The sequence below is a fragment of the Helianthus annuus genome, chromosome 16, assembly GCF_002127325.2.
Source record: "Helianthus annuus cultivar XRQ/B chromosome 16, HanXRQr2.0-SUNRISE, whole genome shotgun sequence".
NCBI lineage: Eukaryota > Viridiplantae > Streptophyta > Magnoliopsida > Asterales > Asteraceae > Helianthus > Helianthus annuus.
In genome coordinates, this window is record NC_035448.2 from 81,864,948 (window position 1) to 81,886,966 (window position 22,019).

The 22,019-nt window shown below is 40.0% G+C and overlaps 1 protein-coding gene across 1 annotated transcript; it reads right to left on the bottom strand.

The window, feature by feature from the left end:
- Positions 1–7,004: 7,004 nt before the first annotated feature.
- Positions 7,005–13,003, bottom strand: LOC110876326 (ADP,ATP carrier protein, mitochondrial; the record flags this gene model as incomplete). The annotated part of the gene is given in 6 exon segments (XM_035985443.1): positions 7,005–7,027; positions 11,859–11,990; positions 11,993–12,105; positions 12,186–12,550; positions 12,831–12,837; positions 12,936–13,003. Coding segments are annotated over 6 exon segments (708 nt in total), but the record flags the coding sequence as incomplete, so codon positions are not given.
- Between the last annotated feature and the right edge of the window lie 9,016 nt (positions 13,004–22,019).

The window sequence follows — 22,019 nt, forward strand, 5'->3', positions numbered from 1 at the left end:
TGGTGGTAAAATAAGTGTAAGAACACATTATTTACAAGAAGAGTTCAAAAGAATAATTTTTGTAAAATGTGTTCACAAGTTGTTAACACCGAGATTCTTTAAAAATGAGATTTTTAAAGGGATGAATACACTTTAAAGAGTAACTAAGGTTACCAAACACCTCACCAAGTTACTACGCGTTTTCGTAAGAGATCAAGTTCATGTTATATTGTAAATGGGATAATTTATGCACTTGGGAAGTGTAGTTTGGTTATTGATTGATTGAATGAATTTTGAAAAGAAAATGATATGCTTATATAGCATGGACACCTCCGTTTTTAGGGGAAACTATGGCGAAATTTTCTAAAAATTCCAACACTTAGAAATTATTTTCTAACAAGTGTTTACAAATATGTTTTAAACATTGTCTTTCAAATAAACTTTGCCATAGGTTTTGTAACAAAAATACAAAGTGTCGGAGGTTGGTTTTCGTAAATAAAAGCGGATAAATATATATTTAGAATATATATTTTATACTAAAACGCTTGTGTGAATATTTGTTTGATTTGTGAACTAGTTATACTATTTTAGGGCAAAATAATATAACTTATCAAAACACCATGGAAATTACAACTCCAAAATAATACCAGAAATATCACAAGGAATAAAATATTTAAGTTACACACTTGTTATTGTGGAACCGAACGTAAAAACGTAACTTACAAAATATTCCGGAAAATACCTTTATAAATATTATTTTGGAGACAAGAAGTGAAAATATATTATTTTTGAGAAAATATATATATTTTGGAATACGTTATTTTTGACAAATAAGTTGTCTATATTTTAAGTGAGACTTAAAAAATATGACCTTTCGGAACTACAAAATACATGTATAAATACCCCCATCCTTGGGAAGGAAATACGGAATTAAAATACCTGAGAAGTATTAAACCAAAAATCTTGGTTAAATAATTATTCCAAAACCAAATATAATTTAAAGTTAAAATAATTATTATTTTAACAAATAATTATAACTTGGAATAACGTCAGGAACGTAACTCAAAAACCTTCACACTGAGCAAAGGCACGGCCCGTTCGTCTAATAGACATTAGTACGTTGTAGGTTGTCGTGTAGCTGAACGAGCTTGAGTTACGAGCAGGAGACGCACTACTGTGAGTTCATGTCCCCCTTTTCCTTAAACTGTTTTGTTTACTTACTTCGGGTGTGAAATACATGATACAAAGGGATACTTACAATACTATTGGTATGATTAGCCTAGGAAGGACCATAGATCATGTGATAGGGTAGGCGGATACTTGGGACCATCAATCCTTGTTGTAGGACCAAGGGGCATGAGTGATAGATGTGACAACTCGAGTTTCCAAGATTCTACTTTCGCATTTATTGCACGTTCATTGTTTGTTTAGCTATTTATTTGCACAATTAGTTTGCTATGAAACTGTATACGTTTTGATACAATAAAGTGTTTTGTGATTGTGCATGGTTATGTGTTAAGTGTTGTCAAATGTATGAACTTGGTGGTGAAACTGTGAATTATTTTGAGATGGTGTACTTATGTAAAATATGATACTTAGGGATGTATAGAGTAATTAGTGAAAATCCTAATCATTCTTAACCCTAATCATTCACTAATCACCACACAAAACCAAAACACGTACTTGCATATTCTCTGATCTTCTCTGGCAATCATCATCTCCATCATTGGCACAAGTCTTCTATATCAATCTCGATCTTTCAATCTATTTAGAATCAATTCAAGGTAATTGTTAATGATTGTTTGTTGTCACTGATTCTTGATTATGTGATTCATGTAAACCCTAGTTCCATATGTAATGATTCTGTGTTATTGAATTCTGATTATTGTGAATTGATGTTGATTGTTGTGATGATTTAGATGATTGATTTGTCAAAACTATTGATGATTGATTTGATTCTGCATTATGAAAGTATGAATTAGGGTTTTGATCGTATGAATGTTAGAATGTAACTGTTGCTTTGATTCTGTGAAATGGCTGTGGAAATCACGTATGTTGAAACTCGTTGTTAACAGTCAGGGCTTTGTGATGTCACAAAGGTCAGAGTTTTGTGTTTGTCTGAGTTTTGTAACAACATGCTTAGTCCGAACTTTATACCTAACAAGAGTCTGAGTTTTGTGATAAACATAGTCAGAGTTTTGTAACCCTAATTGATAGTCCAAGTTTTATCCTAGGGAAGAAAGTCCAAGTTTTATCCTAGGGAAGAAAGTCCAAGTTTTATCCTAGGGAAGGAATGGAAGTTAGAGTTTTATACATGAAGGGAGAGGTCTGAATTTTAACCCAGGGACTAAGGGTCCGAGTTTTTAAGCCAGGAACCCCCCCTGGTCCGAGTTTTGTGAAGGGGGACTCCCCTGTCCGACCTTGTGAACCTTTGCCCCATCCCCTGTCCGAGTTTTAACCCCCACCCCTCCTCTGGTCCGAATTTGTGAGGGAGGAACTCCCCTTTTGTCCGATTTTTTGCATATAAAGCCTTGAGGGTCCGAGTTTTAGGTAAGGAACCCCTTGGTCCGAATTTGTTTCCCTATAATGTTGTCTGACCTTCTGTTGTGCTGTGTTGTCAAACCTTTGTGAATTAAGCATGATTGTCACCCTGATTTGCATGCTACTAGTCAGAATACCACATATGATATATGCTTATGACAAACATCAGTGTTGAAGCTTACTGTATGATTCTGTATATGATTGTATGCTACTGAATGCAACTGTATGATCCTGTATGTGTGGACAATCACCTCATATCATTCTGTACACAATGAATACACATAACACAATTGCTTGTATATCAAGGACTTGTAAACCCTACTTGAATGTAACACTTACATCGTATCATGTGCAATGTATCCTAGGTCGTGTGTAACGGACTTAGACATTTAATAAACCCTAGAAGCAATAACATACCGAGCAAACCAAGGTGAGTTCACACAGCCAAGGCATGGGGTTCCCAGGGTGGGAATGGGATTGGATTATTTACTTGTACTTCCCTAGATAATGGAACGTAGTGATATAATCCTCGGGTGAGGAAGGTGATTGGTTAAGATGCTACTAGACTAGTGATACTAATAGAACTGATCTTCGCATACACGCCAGGGTTGGCCGCGATAATATGACTGATCTTCGCACACATGCCTAGAAAGGCTGCGAACTATTCACTAAACATCGCACAGATGCCGGGTGGCCGCGATACAAATATACATAGTCTAGAATACTTGGAACTGCGATACGAACTAATACGATACATGACTTGATGAACGAACACAAGGCTTAGTATACTATAACAATTACTGAACTATAAACTGTGAACTCGCTCAACTAGTTGTTGATCCTCTGTTACATGCCTTACAGGTCGTTAGATACATGGAGCTTGCACAGGGAGGAGCTGGTCGTTGTGGGCTTGGATCGTGATTGTTTCGTTAAACACTTATGACTTTTCATACTTATTTATGTTGGGTTTTATTTATACGCTTCCGCTAAACAATGATAACATACTTATATTTTGAACACCTTTCATATTGGTGGATTGAATGGCATTTACTTTTACTTATTAATTACATGTTCAATATGATTGGTGGCCTGATCCTGGTCATGTCACGCCTCCAAGCGGTGGTATTCCGCGTGTGGATTTTGGGGGTGTGACAGATTGGTATCAGAGCCATTGGTTATAGAGAACTTGGTTTTAATATGGGAAAAACGTTTTTATTAAAACCAGACTATAACCAGAACAGTGCTCTCAACGATCCACAACGACGCTTCGCTCCACGTGCAAGACTCAAATTCCTAGGTAATAAGGTTTATGTTTATTGCCTACATGCTAGAATTGCATAGAACTTTCCTCGAAGTATGCTTAAATTACCTTACTCACTATTTGTTATTGCTTGAGAACACTTGTGTGCTTACACTCTTCTGTCATCGCACTACTCGCGAACCATTCTCACTTACACTACTTTTACTATGAAGAACAATGGTTGGACGCATTAACATGACTCAAGCCCAGTTGACGGCTCTTATCAATGAACAAGTTGCTGCAGCACTTGCAGCTGCAAACACAGGAGGTATACCCTGCAGTCGTAACTCATCCTAGGATCTTTAGATCCTACGTTCCTAAACCAACTCTTATGTTTAACCTCATTCTGTTCTTACACATTAGGTCAACACGTTCAGCAGCCTGTATGTACTTTCAAGAACTTTATGGACTGTCGTCCAAGCACATTCAGTGGCACCGAGGGGGCAGTGGGACTCCTCCATTGGTTTGAGAAGCTAGAGTCAGTATTTGAAATGTGTGAATGCCCTGAGGCTCGCAGGGTCAAGTACGCCACTGGTACTTTGGAAGGAATCGCGTTAACTTGGTGGAACGCGCAAGTACAGATCCTAGGGTTGGCAGCTGCTAACGCCACCCCTTGGAATGATTTCAAGGAATTGATCAAAAGGGAATACTGCACACGGGAAGATATTCACAAGTTGGAAGATGAGTTCTACCATTTGAAAATGACTGGGTCAGAAATTGAAGCTTATACCAAGAGGTCAAACGAACTGGCCGTGCTGTGTCCAACTATGGTGGACCCTCCAATGAAGCGCATTGAGTTGTATCTCAAAGGGTTAGCGTCAGAAATTCAGAGCCATGTGACATCGGCTAATCTTGATAATATCCAAGCTATTCAGCGCCTTGCTCATCGTATTACGGATCAGGCAGTGGAACAGAACAAGCTGCCAAAACGCATCAGTGCTACCACTACTGCTGTTACTACTTCGGCTACTCCCAGTGACAACAAAAGAAAATGGGATGGGGATTCAAGCAAGGGATCAGCTTCAGTTCAGTCACAGGTTCAGCAGCGAAAGACTGACAGTTATCAGAGTCCCAGTCAGCACTCTTCAGGCAATCAGGGGCAGGGTGGATATCGGGGAATTCACCCACTATGTAACAGGTGCAACAGACACCACAGTGGACGGTGTCGCAAGGAGCGTTGTCAGAGATGTCTCAAGATAGGGCATGAAGCTAAAGACTGCAGGAGTTCGCGACCTGCAAATCAGAATCAGCAACACCCACCACCAGCTCCACAGAACCCGCAGCAGCAGCAACAGCGGGGCAACAGGGGATGTTTTCAGTGTGGGGCTGAAGGTCATTTCAAGCGTGATTGCCCCCAGTTAAACCAGAACCAGAATCGCAACAATAACAACAATCAGGGAAATGGCAACAACAACAATGGTGGGAACAACAACGGCAACGAAGCAAGGGGTCGTGTATTTGTGCTGGGGCAGGGTGAAGCGAGAAATGATCCCAACGTAGTCATGGGTAAGTTACTTCTTGACGACTTTTATGTTACTGTATTGTTTGATTCGGGTGCGGATACAAGTTACGTGTCATTGAAAGTTAGCCAAATGTTAAAACGTGTTCCAACTCCCCTAAATACCAAACATGTCGTAGAATTAGCTAATGGTAAAAATCTAGAGGCTACACACATAGTTCAGGGTTGTAATCTTATCCTCGTTGGTCAGACTTTCTCCATCAATCTCATTCCTATAGTTTTGGGTAGTTTCGACATCGTTATTGGCATGGATTGGTTATCCAAGCAGCAAGCAGAGATCCTATGTAAGGAGAAGATCATTCGTATTCCTCGTACTGGTAAGGAACCTCTCGAAGTCCAAGGCGACAAGAGTGGTGCTGTGGTTGGCATCATCTCTTTCCTGAAGGCTCAGAAATGTTTACGAAAGGGTCACACTACCATTTTGGCACTTTTTACGGATACATCAACGAAAGAGAAAACAATAGAGGATATTCCAGTCGTACACGAATTTCCTCAAGTGTTTCCTGAAGATTTACCTGGTCTACCGCCTCATCGACAGGTCGAGTTTCAAGTCGAGCTAGCTCCAGGAGCAGCGCCTATAGCTCGCGCACCGTATCGTTTAGCTCCAACTGAACTGGAAGAACTTTCAAAGCAACTACAAGAGCTCTGGGATAAGGGCTTCATTCGTCCAAGCTCTTCGCCTTGGGGAGCTCCAGTATTATTCGTGAAAAAGAAGGATGGCACTTTCAGGATGTGTATAGATTACCGCGAACTGAACAAGGTCACAGTGAAGAACCGCTATCCACTTCCTCGTATCGACGACTTATTCGACCAGTTGCAAGGGTCGAGCTACTACTCCAAGATTGACCTTAGGTCAAGTTACCATCAGCTGAGAGTCCGGGATGAGGACGTCTCCAAGACAGCATTCAGAACTCGCTACGGCCATTACGAGTTTCTAGTCATGCCTTTTGGGCTTACGAACGCGCCTGCAGTTTTCATGGATCTAATGAACAGGGTGTGCAAACCCTATCTTGACAAGTTCGTCATCGTTTTCATCGACGACATTCTGATCTACTCCAAGAGTCAGGAGGAACACAAGCAGCACTTACGTATTATCTTGGAACTTCTTCGAAAGGAACAACTGTATGCCAAGTTTTCAAAATGCGACTTCTGGCTTCGTGAAGTCCACTTCTTAGGCCATGTGGTGAACAGGGATGGATTCATGTCGATCCATCCAAGGTAGATTCGATCAGGAACTGGCCTGCATCGGGTACACCAACAGAAATACGCCAATTCTTGGGTTTGGCGGGGTATTACAGGCGATTCATTAAAGACTTCTCCAAGATCGCGCAGCCGCTTACAATGCTGACACAGAAAGGTGTTACCTATCGTTGGGGTAATACACAGGAAACGGCTTTCCAATACCTGAAGGATAGACTATGCAGCGCACCTATTTTCTCACTGCCAGAGGGCACGGATGATTTTGTGGTTTATTGTGACGCATCGATACAGGGGCTTGGTTGTGTATTGATGCAGCGGGATAAAGTTATTGCCTATGCTTCGCGGCAACTCAAAGTTCATGAACGAAATTACACGACGCACGATTTAGAGCTGGGAGCTGTTGTTTTTGCGCTTAAGATATGGCGACACTACCTGTACGGTACCAGGTGCACTATTTACACCGATCACAAGAGTCTCGAGCATATCATCAAGCAGAAGGAATTGAACATGCGTCAACGACGGTGGGTCGAGTTACTTAATTATTACGAATGCGCCATCAAGTACCATCCAGGCAAAGCCAATGTTGTGGCTGACGCTCTCAGTCGAAAAGACACTCTACCTAGGCGTGTACGAGCTTTGCAGCTCACTATTCAGTCTGATCTTCCTGCACAGATACGAAATGCTCAGGTAGAAGCATTGAAACCAGAAAACGTCAAGGTTGAAGCCTTACGCGGCTCAAGGCAACGATTAGAACAAAAGGAAGACGGCGCCTACTATGTAACAGGGCGTATTTGGGTACCACTATATGGCGGTTTACGAGAACTTGTGATGGATGAAGCTCATAAGTCTCGCTACTCGGTACATCCAGGTTCGGATAAAATGTATCACGACATCAGAACTACTTATTGGTGGCCTAGCATGAAGGCCCACATTGCAACCTACGTCGGCAAATGTTTGACTTGTGCGAGAGTCAAGACAGAGTACCAGAAACCCTCAGGCCTACTTCAGCAACCCAGGATACCACAGTGGAAATGGGAAGAAATTTCCATGGATTTTGTCACTGGCCTACCTAGATCCCAGCGTGGGAATGATACTATTTGGGTGATCGTAGATCGACTCATAAAGTCTGCTCATTTCCTGGCTATTAAGGAAACAGATAAGTTCTCTACCTTAGCAGACGTCTACTTGAAAGAAGTTGTTTCAAGGCACGGGGTGCCAACCTCTATTATTTCGGATCGGGATGCACGATTCACTTTAGAACTATGGCAAGCAATGCACAAAGCTTTGGCTCTCGATTAGACATGAGCACAGCTTATCACCCTTAGACGGATGGGCAGTCTGAGCGCACGATTCAAACCCTAGAAGACATGCTTGGGGCGTGTGTTATCGATTTCGGCAACAGCTGGGAAAAGCATCTCCCGTTAGTGGAGTTTTCGTACAATAACAGTTACCACACCAGCATACAAGCCGCTCCATTCGAGGCATTGTACGGACGTAAATGCCGGTCACCTCTGTTGGGCAGAGGTGGGGGATAGTCAGACTACAGGTCCAGAAATGGTAGTTGACGCTACTGAACGAATAGCACAGATACGACAACGCATGGCGGCAGCTCGTGATCGCCAGAAAAGCTATGCTGATAAACGCAGAAAACCGCTCGAGTTCCAAGTTGGGGATCGAGTGCTACTCAAAACTGGAAGGGTGTGGTTCGTTTTGGTAAACGAGGCAACCTCAATCCGCGGTATGTCGGACCGTTCGAAATCACTGAAAGGATAGGCAAGGTAGCCTACAGACTAAACCTACCAGCTGAACTCGGTGTAGTTCACAACGTATTCCACGTGTCGAATCTGAAGAAGTGTCTGTCAGATGAGACCCTCATAGTTCCTTTCAAGGAACTCACTATCGACGAGCGGTTGCAGTTCGTCGAGGAACCAGTTGAAATCATGGACCGGGATGTCAAGGTCCTCAAGAACACGAGAATCCCTCTTGTTCGCGTTCGTTGGAACTCCCGTCGCGGCCCAGAGTTCACCTGGGAGCGTGAAGATCAAATGGAACTCAAGTATCCCCAGTTATTCGAAAACCGTGCAACCACTACTGAGGCTGAAGCTACTACTGCAGAATTTCGGGATGAAATTCCAAATCAACGGGGGGATGATGTGACAACCCAGGAAAACCAGTAAATGATATAACTTACCTAGCTTCCTCAGTAACCGCATGCTAAATTTCGGGACGAAATTTCTTTCAAGTTGGGGATAATGTGACAACTCGAGTTTCCAAGATTCTACTTTCGCATTTATTGCACGTTTATTGTTTGTTTAGCTATTTATTTGCACAATTAGTTTGCTATGAAACTGTATACGTTTTGATACAATAAAGTGTTTTGTGATTGTGCATGGTTATGTGTTAAGTGTTGTCAAATGTATGAACTTGGTGGTGAAACTGTGAATTATTTTGAGATGGTGTACTTATGTAAAATATGATACTTAGGGATGTATAGAGTAATTAGTGAAAATCCTAATCATTCTTAACCCTAATCATTCACTAATCACCACACAAAACCAAAACACGTACTTGCATATTCTCTGATCTTCTCTGGCAATCATCATCTCCATCATTGGCACAAGTCTTCTACATCAATCTCGATCTTTCAATCTATTTAGAATCAATTCAAGGTAATTGTTAATGATTGTTTGTTGTCACTGATTCTTGATTATGTGATTCATGTAAACCCTAGTTCCATATGTAATGATTCTGTGTTATTGAATTCTGATTATTGTGAATTGATGTTGATTGTTGTGATGATTTAGATGATTGATTTGTCAAAACTATTGATGATTGATTTGATTCTGCATTATGAAAGTATGAATTAGGGTTTTGATCGTATGAATGTTAGAATGTAACTGTTGCTTTGATTCTGTGAAATGGCTGTGGAAATCATGTATGTTGAAACTCGTTGTTAACAGTCAGGGCTTTGTGAAGTCACAAAGGTCAGAGTTTTGTGTTTGTCTGAGTTTTGTAACAACATGCTTAGTCCGAACTTTATACCTAACAAGAGTCTGAGTTTTGTGATAAACATAGTCAGAGTTTTGTAACCCTAATTGATAGTCCAAGTTTTATCCTAGGGAAGAAAGTCCAAGTTTTATCCTAGGGAAGAAAGTCCAAGTTTTATTCTAGGGAAGGAAGGGAAGTCAGAGTTTTATACATGAAGGAAGGGGTCCGAATTTTAACCCAGGGACTAAGGGTCCGAGTTTTTAAGCCAGGAAACCCCCCCCCCCCTTGGTCCGAGTTTTGTGAAGGGGGACTCCCCTGTCCGACCTTGTGAACCTTTGCCCCATCCCCTATCCGAGTTTTAACCCCCACCCCTCCTCTGGTCCGAATTTGTGAGGGAGGAACTCCCCTTTTGTCCGAATTTTTGCATATAAAGCCTTGAGGGTCCGAGTTTTAGGTAAGGAACCCCCTTGGTCCGAATTTGTTGCCATGGAATGTTGTCTGACCTTCTGTTGTGCTGTCTTGTCAAACCTTTGTGAATTAAGCATGATTGTCACCCTGATTTGCATGCTACTAGTCAGAATACCACATATGATATATGCTTATGACAAACATCAGTGTTGAAGCTTACTGTACGATTCTGTATATGATTGTATGCTACTGAATGCAACTGTATAATCCTGTATGTGTGGACAATCACCTCATATCATTCTGTACACAATGAACACACATAACACAATTGCTTGTATATCAAGGACTTGTAAACCCTACTTGAATGTAACACTTACATCGTATCATGTGCAATGTATCCTAGGTCGTGTGTAACGGACTTAGACATTTAATAAACCCTAGAAGCAATAACATACCGAGCAAACCAAGGTGAGTTCACACAGCCAAGGCATGGGGTTCCCAGGGTGGGAATGGGATTGGATTATTTACTTGTACTTCCCTAGATAATGGAACGTAGTGATATGATCCTCGGGTGAGGAAGGTGATTGGTTAAGATACTACTAGACTAGTGATACTAATAGAACTGATCTTCGCATACACGCCAGGGTTGGCCGCGATAATATGACTGATCTTCGCACACATGCCTAGAAAGGCTGCGAACTATTCACTAAACTTCGCACAGATGCCGGGTGGCCGCGATACAAATATACCTAGTCTAGAATACTTGGAAACTTTCCCTAATCTTCGCATACATGCCTAGAGGGCCGCGATACGAACTAATACGATACATGACTTGATGAACGAACACAAGGCTTATTATACTATAACAATTACTGAACTATAAACTGTGAACTCGCTCAACAAGTTGTTGATCCTCTGTTACATGCCTTGCAGGTCGTTAGATACATGGAGCTTGCACAAGGAGGAGCTGGTCGTTGTGGGCTTGGATCGTGATTGTTTCGTTAAACACTTATGACTTTTCATACTTATTTATGTTGGGTTTTATTTATACGCTTCCGCTAAACAGTGATAACATACTTGTATTTTGAACACCTTTCATATTGGTGGATTGAATGGCATTTACTTTTACTTATTAATTACATGTTCAATATGATTGGTGGCCTGATCCTGGTTATGTCACGCCTCCAAGCGGTGGTATTCCGCGTGTGGATTTTAGGGGTGTAACAATAGATCTATTTGGGTGTAGCGAGCCCACACCCATGAGGCCGGGGCGGCCCATAGTGTTGACTATGTCTTCCAGCCGGGTGCCCGGTACAACTTTGCTAGGTTTGAGTCTTCCTACAACGTCACACATATCAGTGGCCATGCAAACCATTGGTGATCTTTTCCTTGTTTGCAATCATACCGGGACATACATACATACATTGTAACAAAGGTTTATACATACTCACTTACACATGAACTCGCTCAACTTTTGTTGATTTTTCAAACTACATGTATTTCAGGGAATTAATCGGATCTGGCAAGTGATGCATGTTAGTCAAGCTGCGTACTAAATAAAGATGTCATCCAAGGTTGTAGGGTTTGGGAGGTGTAACCACTTCCTGGACGGGTTACATGTCTCCAAACCCCGTTTTATTTAAAGTCTTTTGTTGAGTCTTACGAACTCGTTTTAAACAAGTCATGGTTGTAACTTATTTTGGGATTGATGTTTCAAGACAAGTATGTTATGGTATTTTCTAAACTACATTAATGGATGAGCATCTCGTATTTTTATCATATAGCGTTGTTATGATTGTTGCTATGGTATTAAGAAGTCACACCAAATAAACCACGCTTCCGTAAAAGCCAGGGTGTGACATAAATAATCAAAAGGCTTGTCAACTTAACAAGAGAATCAAGAGTTGGATCTTGACCATTGTCAACCGGCATGTACACCTGCACCAGGTACAGCTTTGAGGATGTTAGCACCTCCACCCTTGAACAATGATTTGACACCCTCCTTTTTCACGATTTGGTTGAACACGTCAAATGTGTTCTTGTACTTGACGGCTTCCCAGATGTCATCATCATTCTTCTTCGCACTGTGTCAATCGGGTACGAGGCTAGACCAGCTCTGTTTGTGATCAACCAACCGAGCGCAAAGCTAGTAAAGAAATTATCTTGCAGTAAAATTGACAACAAACCGCTCCCAAATCAGCTTATGTATGTACACACACACACATATATATAATAAAAATAACCTGCAATGATCCGGTGAGGAGGATTGGTTTGAGAGAGTCATACATTCCGAAATGCAGACCACAGTAAACAAAAATACCGGCAGCTGAAAGAGGGAACCCACGGTGTAACCCAGCAATGCCGTATGATGCGTATGTCTTCTTGTAAACGTCGATTAAACCGTTGAACTGCCTCTCGCCACCCTTCTTCGCTGCCTTAGCGTCACTGGCTAAACGGGTTCTAGCATAATCTAGAGAGAATACAAAGACAAGAGAGGAAGCACCAGCAAAACCACCAGACGCGATGTTACCACCGAGCACTTTCCAACAAGGATTGCGGTCTTTCTTAAAGTTGAACAAACTCTTGAAGTAATCCTTAAACGCAAAGTTAAGTGCCTGTAGGGTTCAACAATACCACAAATTCAGAAAACTTGAATACATTTATTAAGTTATGAATCTATAAATTTGTTATTTAAGAATCTCAATGAACTTTCAAAAGTTATTAAGTTATAATAATAAATTTATTAAGTTATGAATTTTGGTAAAATGTACGAACTTATATAATTTATATATTATTAGAATGGATGCTTTACAATACACCTGTTAACTATAGAATTCTAAGAAATAGAATGAAATAGCATGGTGGCTGTGTTAAAAAGGATTATAGATCCCATACCCAATCTCTAAATGATAAAACATTAATATAGTTGACACCTGCAGTATGTCATAACAATATAACAACACTTTCCAGTATCATCACCTTTTTATTTAATATAATTACCTTAAATGTTCTTGAATCAACGTCTTACTCCTCTGCGGGAGGATCCACCCAACGTCCTGTTGGTGCATAAATGTCTGTTAACTTCGTCTTTATCAAGTGTTGTGTCTAAATAGGTTAGAATGGGGCTTGGTATTTTAGAAATTAGGTTTTGCATGTTAAAAGAGTATTTCGCATGAAATAGCAAGAGCCATTTCGTACGAAATGACACAAAGGTATTTCGCACGAAATGAGCCTTTGCTGTTTCGTACGAAATCACCACCTCTATAAATACCAAGCTTGCCATTTCATTTGTAACTTTTCAATTTCAGAGCCGAGGTGCTGCCGATTTGTCAACTGATCTGTTAAATCTTTGAAATCAATAAAAGAAGATAATTAGGGAGAATTAAGTTGTAATCACGTCTATATCATTGAATCCGCCATTGATATGGATCGAAAAATCTTCTAAACGACTCATTTGGGTCATACGACGATCCAACAAGTGGTATCAGAGGTCAGGAAGAAGAGTTCATACCGATTCAGCTTGTTTTCATCAGAATTTCTCACTTCTACTCATTCTTTTCAAAATTAATTGAGATTTAACGGACAAAATGGATTGAATTTCACATATATTATGTAAAACACAGTTTTAACAAATCCTTGAAAGAATTGGACCTAAAATCGACCAAAAACCAGATCAATTTGACAAAATGGAGGTCGATTGAGTGACGTCATCATCATTCCGTACGAAATCAATCTTTCATTTCGCACGAAGAACCTCATTTCGCGCGAAATCAACATCAGAAACGTCATTTCGCACGAAATCAATCTCCAGAATGTCACCTCGCACGGAATCGAAACTTTGGACCTTATTTCGTACGAAATCAACATTCATTTCGTACGAAAGCAGCTATTTCGCTTGGAAAGTGTCTATTTCGCTTGAAGAGTGTGATTTCGTTTGACTATTTCGCATGAAATAGTCATTTCGCTTAAAAGACTACTATTTCGCACCAAATTGGCATTCCGCGTGAACCATTTCGCTTGAGACCATTTCGCTTGAGACCATTTCGTTTGAAATTGTTTCTAAAATCCAAAAAATTTTCTAAGTGTTTATTGATTGTTTCAGGTACTTGAAAATGGATGAGTTTATGAATCCGTTTAGTGATATGTTTGCTTACACTGGAAGCACAAGAGATGTTACATCAAGCAACACAAATGAAAATGCTCCACCATCGAGTGCAAAGAAAACCATTGCTGATTGCTTAAGTGTTGACAGTGCTTATGGCACATACAACAAACCACCTAAGCTAATGGCTATTGAGGAATACAACCGATGGGCTACAAGGTTTAAAGAATGGCTAAAAGCTTTTGCTTATCAGAGTTGGAAAAGCATGAAGAATGGTTTTGATATGGGAAGAACGGATTATGAAAACATAGAGGATAATGAAGTCGAAAGATTTGTTTCCGAACAAAAATGCGTCGCCTTACTTCATCAATCTGTGAGGGATGACATTATTTCATTGATCGAGTACAAAGATTCGAGAGATCTATGGGAGAAATTGAAAATGAAATGTGTGGGTGGTGCCGAAATTGTGAAAAACAAAAAGAAATTGTTAAGAAAAGAATTTGATTTGTTTGGGTGTATGAAGAACGAATCTGTATCAAAGATGATTGAAAGATTTGGACATTTGAAGATGGAACTTGCTAGATATGGAATTGTGTATACTCAGGAAGAGTTAGTTGACAAACTGTTTGACTCACTGCCTGATGAGAAAGACTGGCAGTACTTTGCTTTGATACTGAAGAATACGGTGAGTTCGACTGATTTAACAGTGGATTTGTTAATCGAAAGATTGGAGAGTCATGAATTGGAGATCAAGAAGACCAACAAAGTCAACAATTCCTCGTATCAGCAGAATGTTGACTTGTACTATCGAGGAAGTATGATCCCGAAATCTGCGTCACTAAAAACAGCATTTTCAGCAGAAAATTCAAACATGGTGAATCAAGAATGTCCAAGCAGTGGTTATCATGGAGGGTCATCTTCAACTGCTCAAAGTCAATCAGTTCCGAAGAATCTGTTCTAGTGTAATATTATTGTGGATCTAAAGAATGCACAGAATTTCAGTGAAGAATCTGCTATGCAACAAATGGTGTTTTTAGCGTCTGTCTTAGAATCTTATGAAAGCCTCGTAGAGGGAAAGATCGGAAATACTAACCTCACCAAGGAAATTATGATCAAATCATCCCCGAGGAGATGGAGTTGATTGATATCAGGTGGTGTATGGCTAGTGCAGTTAGGAGAGCGCAAAGATTCATGGAGATTACCGGTAGACATTCTATGGGTGGACCTTCAACCAAGTTAGGGTTTGATAAGTCGAAGGTCACGTGCTTTAAATGTAAACAAAAAGGTCATTTTAAACGTGAATGTCGAAATGCATATGCTGATGATACGGCCAATCCATTCCATGAAGATTATTGTTAGTGCATACGTCTGCTGACTTCGTCTTGTATCGAGTCTTTCATTGCACATGGCACGAAGTTCGAAAAATCAAGACATGAAGATAATTTCGCATGAAATGTATAATTCCGCATGAAGTGTTACAGGTTAATTCCGTACGGAATTAACATATAATTTCGTTTGTGTCTTGTAATTTCGTTTGTAGGGTATTTACGCACGAGTATGTAATTCCGTGTGAGAGTGTTTCATGCGGAATTACCAAGTCTATATATAGGTGTGTTTCTGTGTCATTGCATACAAAATTACCTAGAAGTTTTCCGACGGCGAAGCTCTGTCGAAGTGTCGTCTTGATGTAATTGTGTTCCAGATCAATACAAACGACAGTTTAAGTGAAGATCTAGCTGAATTCATGCATTATGTCTGTTTCCGCCTTTCATAGTGTATAGAACACCTCTGATTGACTCATCTCGGGTCCAACGACGATCGTTCAAGTGGTATCAGAGCTCAGGAGGAGGAGTTCAACCGATTTCAGCCTGATTTCATCTCATTTTCTTACTTCTACACCATCTTTTATCAATTGAACTAGTTTCAACGGTTAAAATGATCTGAATTTCACATATAACATGCAAAATAGTGTTTTAACAAAGCCTTGAGAGAATTGGACCATAACTCAATCAAAAACTGATAAAATCTTTAATTTCGTATGAAAATCTGTTCGAAAATGATGACATCATCTAATTCCGTTTGAAAGTATTCTTTAATTTCGCACGGAATTAGATCATTTGTGAAATTTCGTTTGAAATTGAAACCAATTCCACACGGAATTAGTTAATTTCGTTACAAACGCTATTTTCGTTTGAAGTTTTGTCTAATTTCGTACGAAATTACATAATTTCATTTGAAACTTTTAATTTCGTTTGAAAGTTGCTGTATTTCAGGTAATCTCGTTGAAGGACTTAATTTCGTTTGAAAATGTCTGACGAAGAATTCTACAACGTGTTTGCTTCATCCCCAACTACTCCGGCTGCTATGGTTCACAACATGAACATGGAAAACGAAACTGGAACTTTGCGAAAGCCCCCAAAGCTTATGGGCATTGAGGAGTATTATGGGTGGAAGGATCGATTTGAAAATTGGGTTCAAGCCAATCATTTGAGATCTTGGGAATGCATTGAGAAGAAGTATGTTAGACCGCGTACAGATTTGGGTGTTACAAAAGCAATTTCTGAATTAAATGACAAAGAGAAAGACATGTATAAAGCAGAAAAAATGATGATCAGTCTTCTGCAGCAAGCAGTAAAGGAAGACATTTTTATCCTGCTTCAACATGATAACAATGCGCGTTCAATCTGGGATGCTTTGAAGGTTAAATTCGAGGGTAGTGAGAAAATGATTAAGAGCAAGAAAGCACTACTAAAGAAAGAATTTGATATGTTTTCAAGTTTGGCAGGAGAATCATCAAAGAAACTGATTGAAAGATACTGTCACTTGGTGCGAACTATGTCTTTGTTAGGTATTGAAAAAACTCAAGATGAATGGGTCGACAAGTTAGCTGAGGCTTTACCTCAGAAAGAGTGGGGTACATTCTTGATGATCTTGAAAAACATCGGAGAATATGATGGCCTAACGATATCTCAGTTCATCGAGAAGATTGAAAGTCAAGATCTTGAACAACAAATGATTACGAGGATGAATAATCCGAGTAATCAACAAGATGTGAAAATGTATTACAAAGGCAGTGTTCAAGAGTCTGAAATTAGTGCTGGAAACTCATCTGGAAATGGTGATCAAAGCTCAAACAGCAGCAGTGGAATTTCTTCTTATCCAAGTGTGAATCCAAATTGTTGGTCCCTGACGTGATTGTCATAGGTCACGCAAATTCAATCCCAAAAACAACTATAGATAGTGGTAAGAGGGTATCGAACTCAGGGAGTATGTGGAAAATATGTCGATTAGATAGCTTTGCAATTAAACTACAATTAACCTAGTTTGCAGAAAATTAAAGATCAATGATTGAGATTGTTGTTTTAGAAAACTAAATTAATAACTAAGTGCAAACCGAAATTGGTTGTTTAACAGATTAGGAAAGCAATGACCATCTTAGGATTTAGTTTCTTTAAACAATTGTGTGTAATTCCAACTAGAAAGAGTTACATAGACATAACTCGTGTATAGATAATTGAAGTGATAAAAGGGAACAAAGTACTCGGATTATATAAACGCGAGGTTGTTTCCCGATGACCAATTAATCAATAACCAACCCTAACCCTTCCCGTGATATCTCGATTGCCAACGGCACCAAGAACGTACGATTGAGACTAGAAATTGCACTATCAATTAACACGCTACAACAATTATGCATACACCATGATAAACAAGCAAACACAAGTTATCATTCTAGAAATTCAGAAATAAACACACAAAAGTTCAAAAGAAACCTGCACCTAAGATGATCACCGAAAGTTTTAGCCACACATAGCTTGGTGAATCATCATAACAAGCAATTCAATGTTCATACAAATCGAAAACACAAACCGAATGTTAGGAATTGTCTAAAACCAAGCCAAGACAGCCAAAATCGCCCCCAAAGTGTTTCACAAACGTCCAATGATGAGAATAGGTGAAAAGACACCCATGAACTGACTTAATGATGGCAGTTACACAATTGTTCGCAGACTCCACCGTAAGTTACGGTGGACATGATATTGTTACGGTGGTTTGAAATTGTTTTACGGTGGAACAAAAATGGATTTCAGGTCCACCGTAAATTACGGTGGGACCGTAATTTACGGTGGCAACCTGAATTGTGTGCTTTGTTCATCCTTTGCTCCACATTCTCAACCCGTTCAACTTGAAAGCTTCCAAAGCTGCACTTTTCCTCAATTTAAGCCGCCAAACCATAGACAACAGTAGTTATCTAATTCAAGATAATTACACACATAAATGAGGGATAAACTTGTCTTTTAGCATCGCAAAGGGTTGTCCAATGGACCACCCGTCACATCCCCACACCTAACCGTTGCTTGTCCCAAAGCAACTCATCAAATCAGTTTCTAAACAAGTGATCAATGTAAACCAAGCAAAACAAGCAATCTTTTTACTAACCCCTTTTTTAACACCCAAAACAATGCACCCCTCTCTAAATCTCTCCTCTCGGCTACAATTGAATACTAGCAAACATAAGCTAGACACACAATAGGCAAACGGGTGGTTGCACAATCATAGGCTTGTACCTAAATCGATTCTTCTCCTATAAGTGCCAAACATGAATGCAAATCAAAGGGACTTTCAAGGTTGTAACGTGGCTAGGTGTATGGGTAGGAAATGGAATATATATGAAGTAGCGAAAATTTGGCCCGGTCTTTTTATTACGCAAATAAACAAAATAACAACTACCAAACTAACTACTAAATACAAGACACTAAACATCCTTTCTTTTCATTTTTCATATATTTTTTTCTTTTCTTTCTTTTTTTTCTGATTTTTCTATTTTTTTTAAACAAATAACCATGCAATAAAGCATCACATATCTACATCACATTACTACAACTACTACTAATACTAAAAGACCGGGTCAAATTGGGCAAATTTTCAGGTAAGTAGCTAGGGGTAACAAATGATAGGCTTTTAGGCAAAAAAATTGGGCAACTAAATGTCCAAACCCCCGCCCCTCTCGCAACCATGCTCATATATAAAACTTATGAGGTCCAACCCCCCAAATCCCACACTCGCACACACTAAAGACGAGGCTACCTAGATGCCCTTATCCTTGCTACATTCATGTCTAACTAAGGACTCAAATCGCATTCAAGCACAAGTTCTAATGCACCCCCACCCGTAGCCACTCTCATCAAAGATAAGCATTATTTATATACAAGTGTGGCTACAATTCTCACCAAGAATGAAAAAGGTATCAAGGGTTGCCGGTGCACCAATTTGAGTTTAATCTAGGGTGTTCAAATTTTCACATCGTTTTGCTTGGCTCAAAATTTTTCAAAATCTTCAAAAATTTCCCCCATCCCCACACTTGGGATACATTGACCCCAATGTATGGCTTTAGGAGGCTTTGATCACTAAAATCATTCAACATCAACAAAAAGCTTCTTCACTCAAACCCCAAATTTCTTTTTGGATTTTTCATTTTATAATTTTCTTTATGTTTTTCTTCTTTTTTTTTTAAAAAAACATGACACCACCAACAAGCACCAACCCAACAAAACAACACAATCATACACCACCCAACCGCCCAACCGTAAACAAAACAAAACAAACTAACACATATGCACAAAAATATACAAAATAGAAACACAACCTCACTAATAGCGCGGTCCCGGAGGTCCAAAGATGGAAAACATCATGTCGTTCCATTCTCCAAATGCAAAAGAGCCGCTACTACTACTTCCTCCTTGTTGTTGTTGGGCTCCTTCTTGTTGCCTTGGGTCAATCCATTGTGAGTGGTGGATCGGCGGGGTTGGATACGAAACACTACCATCATACGGTGGTAGAGACTCATAATCCACATGTTGTGGATCCACAACCACCGGCCGCCCGGCATGATAATTAGCGTGCATCCTCCTCTCTTGATCGTCATAATACCGATTATTCATTTCCACCTCTTGGGAATACGCAACGGTGCGGTTCCATGCCTCATTACGATCAAAATTTTGCTTCAAAGAACGCTCAATACTTGCACTATTCCTCGTGTTTTGATCATACAACGTCCTCTCCGCCCCCGACCACGTATCAAACACGGATGCCGGAGGTCGTTAATTCGCAATCACTTCTTGCATTGTGCCTTCGTAAGCCCATCCCGGCACATAAGATTGCTGCGTATAATCATAGAACATGCCACCATAACCTCTACCATACCCCCCTTGACCAACATTTTCACCACCATGCGGCTCATCCGCATAGTCTTCATCTCCACTTGGAACTACTTCTTCTTCACTTTCTGGCTCGTCCGGCTCACCCGGTAACAAATCTCGGGCACCCAACTTTAGTGCCCTCCACCTTTGCCCTTCCGACTTTAACTTGTGATAACGCTCCGATTGTGTATATGTCCACCCAATCCCCAACTTATCCAACGTAAAAGGCTGATGCCTTTTTGTTGCTCCTCGATCTTCAGATGTTATCGCCTATTGTTGTTTCATCAATCCCGTAATTATTCGACAATACGGGACGATGTCTCTTCCATACTTATTCCGGCAGATCCATAAGTGGTTCATGATCAGATAGCATATCGGAAAACGCGGAGACCCATGCATTAGCGTGTAAAGAACGGGTACTTCGGGAAACCTCACCTGCTCCTTGTCTCCCCTTCGTGGAATAACGTTGAGAACACATATGGCTAACAAAAATTTAGCTTCTGTTTTTAAATTCTTCCGGTATAGAATACCACTGTATTTACCGGGTAAAAATATTGCTGCCAACATATCATTCCATCGAACATGTTTCTCCGGTTTAATCAAGAGGTCATCAAGAGTCGGTATCATATAATCACTAGCCGGTAGACTGTCGTATTTTCCCAATTTCTTCAATGTAGTAAAAGACATCTCCACTGGAATTCCATTCACAATACCCGTCAGCTTCATTTGCGATGGCCTGTCATATTGGTTAACCTTAAGAGTTGCCATCCACTCTTGAATGTCGGTCATAAACAGGTTGCTTTTATCTTTATCATAACATCTAAGCGCCCCCTCCCAACCAAGGGCGCGAAATTTATCAAACACCCCGAACTGGCCAAATTGAACCTCATTAACTTCTTGTCACACCCCGATTTCCACGTGTATCACCGGTGGGCCCGGTGGGGGATTACCGTGACGATGTTGGCAACAATATAGTCAAACCACACAATTATATAAATGCACAGCGGAAGCTTAAGATAAATATGAACTTCAACCTCTGGTTATAATATCAAATGTATTACAGAAGTCGAATATATCCACAACGGATCAAAATAATAATATATTGTTCATTCAGATACGGCATCGAGTTTGCGAGACTATTCGTGATGCTTAGGAAGCTAATACCAGCCAATTTCGTATAGTACCTGCACTTAATCTTTTTGGGGAAAATACGTCAGTTTACACTGGTAAATACATTCAACTGACACATTTGAAAATGTTATTTAAAATTGATTTGAATGCACAAGGCACAAACTCTTTTATAACTTGGGAAAATTATTCAAATCTTGTGAACGTTTTACATGTTCTTTTATGCGTTCAGTAGCCCGGGTCATGCCGGGTTAAAGATTTACAGACACACCACATTGCGTAAAACCGTAGTATAAAAACCAACGGCTATGTCTTTTAATTTAATGTCGACATTGTATACCGGGTGTACGCCTACACCGGGATGTCGATGGTCGTGGCCATTTCGTAAAATGATGCCAAGGATATCCGGGACAACGGTCATTAAACCCCCCAAAGGCTTTTAAGAAACAAAACTGTTTAAATGAGCCGATCATATTATTTAATTAACCACCTAAGCGATGGAAAAATATAATGCTCAATCAAGCGGTATTAATATACCGTAACCCAAGCCCGTATAGGGGAAATAAGTTAAAGTATTTACCTTTGCAAGTATATTCCTTAATTTGATTAAATCACCGATAGCTTTTACTGGGCTCCTAATCTGGAACGAAGGTT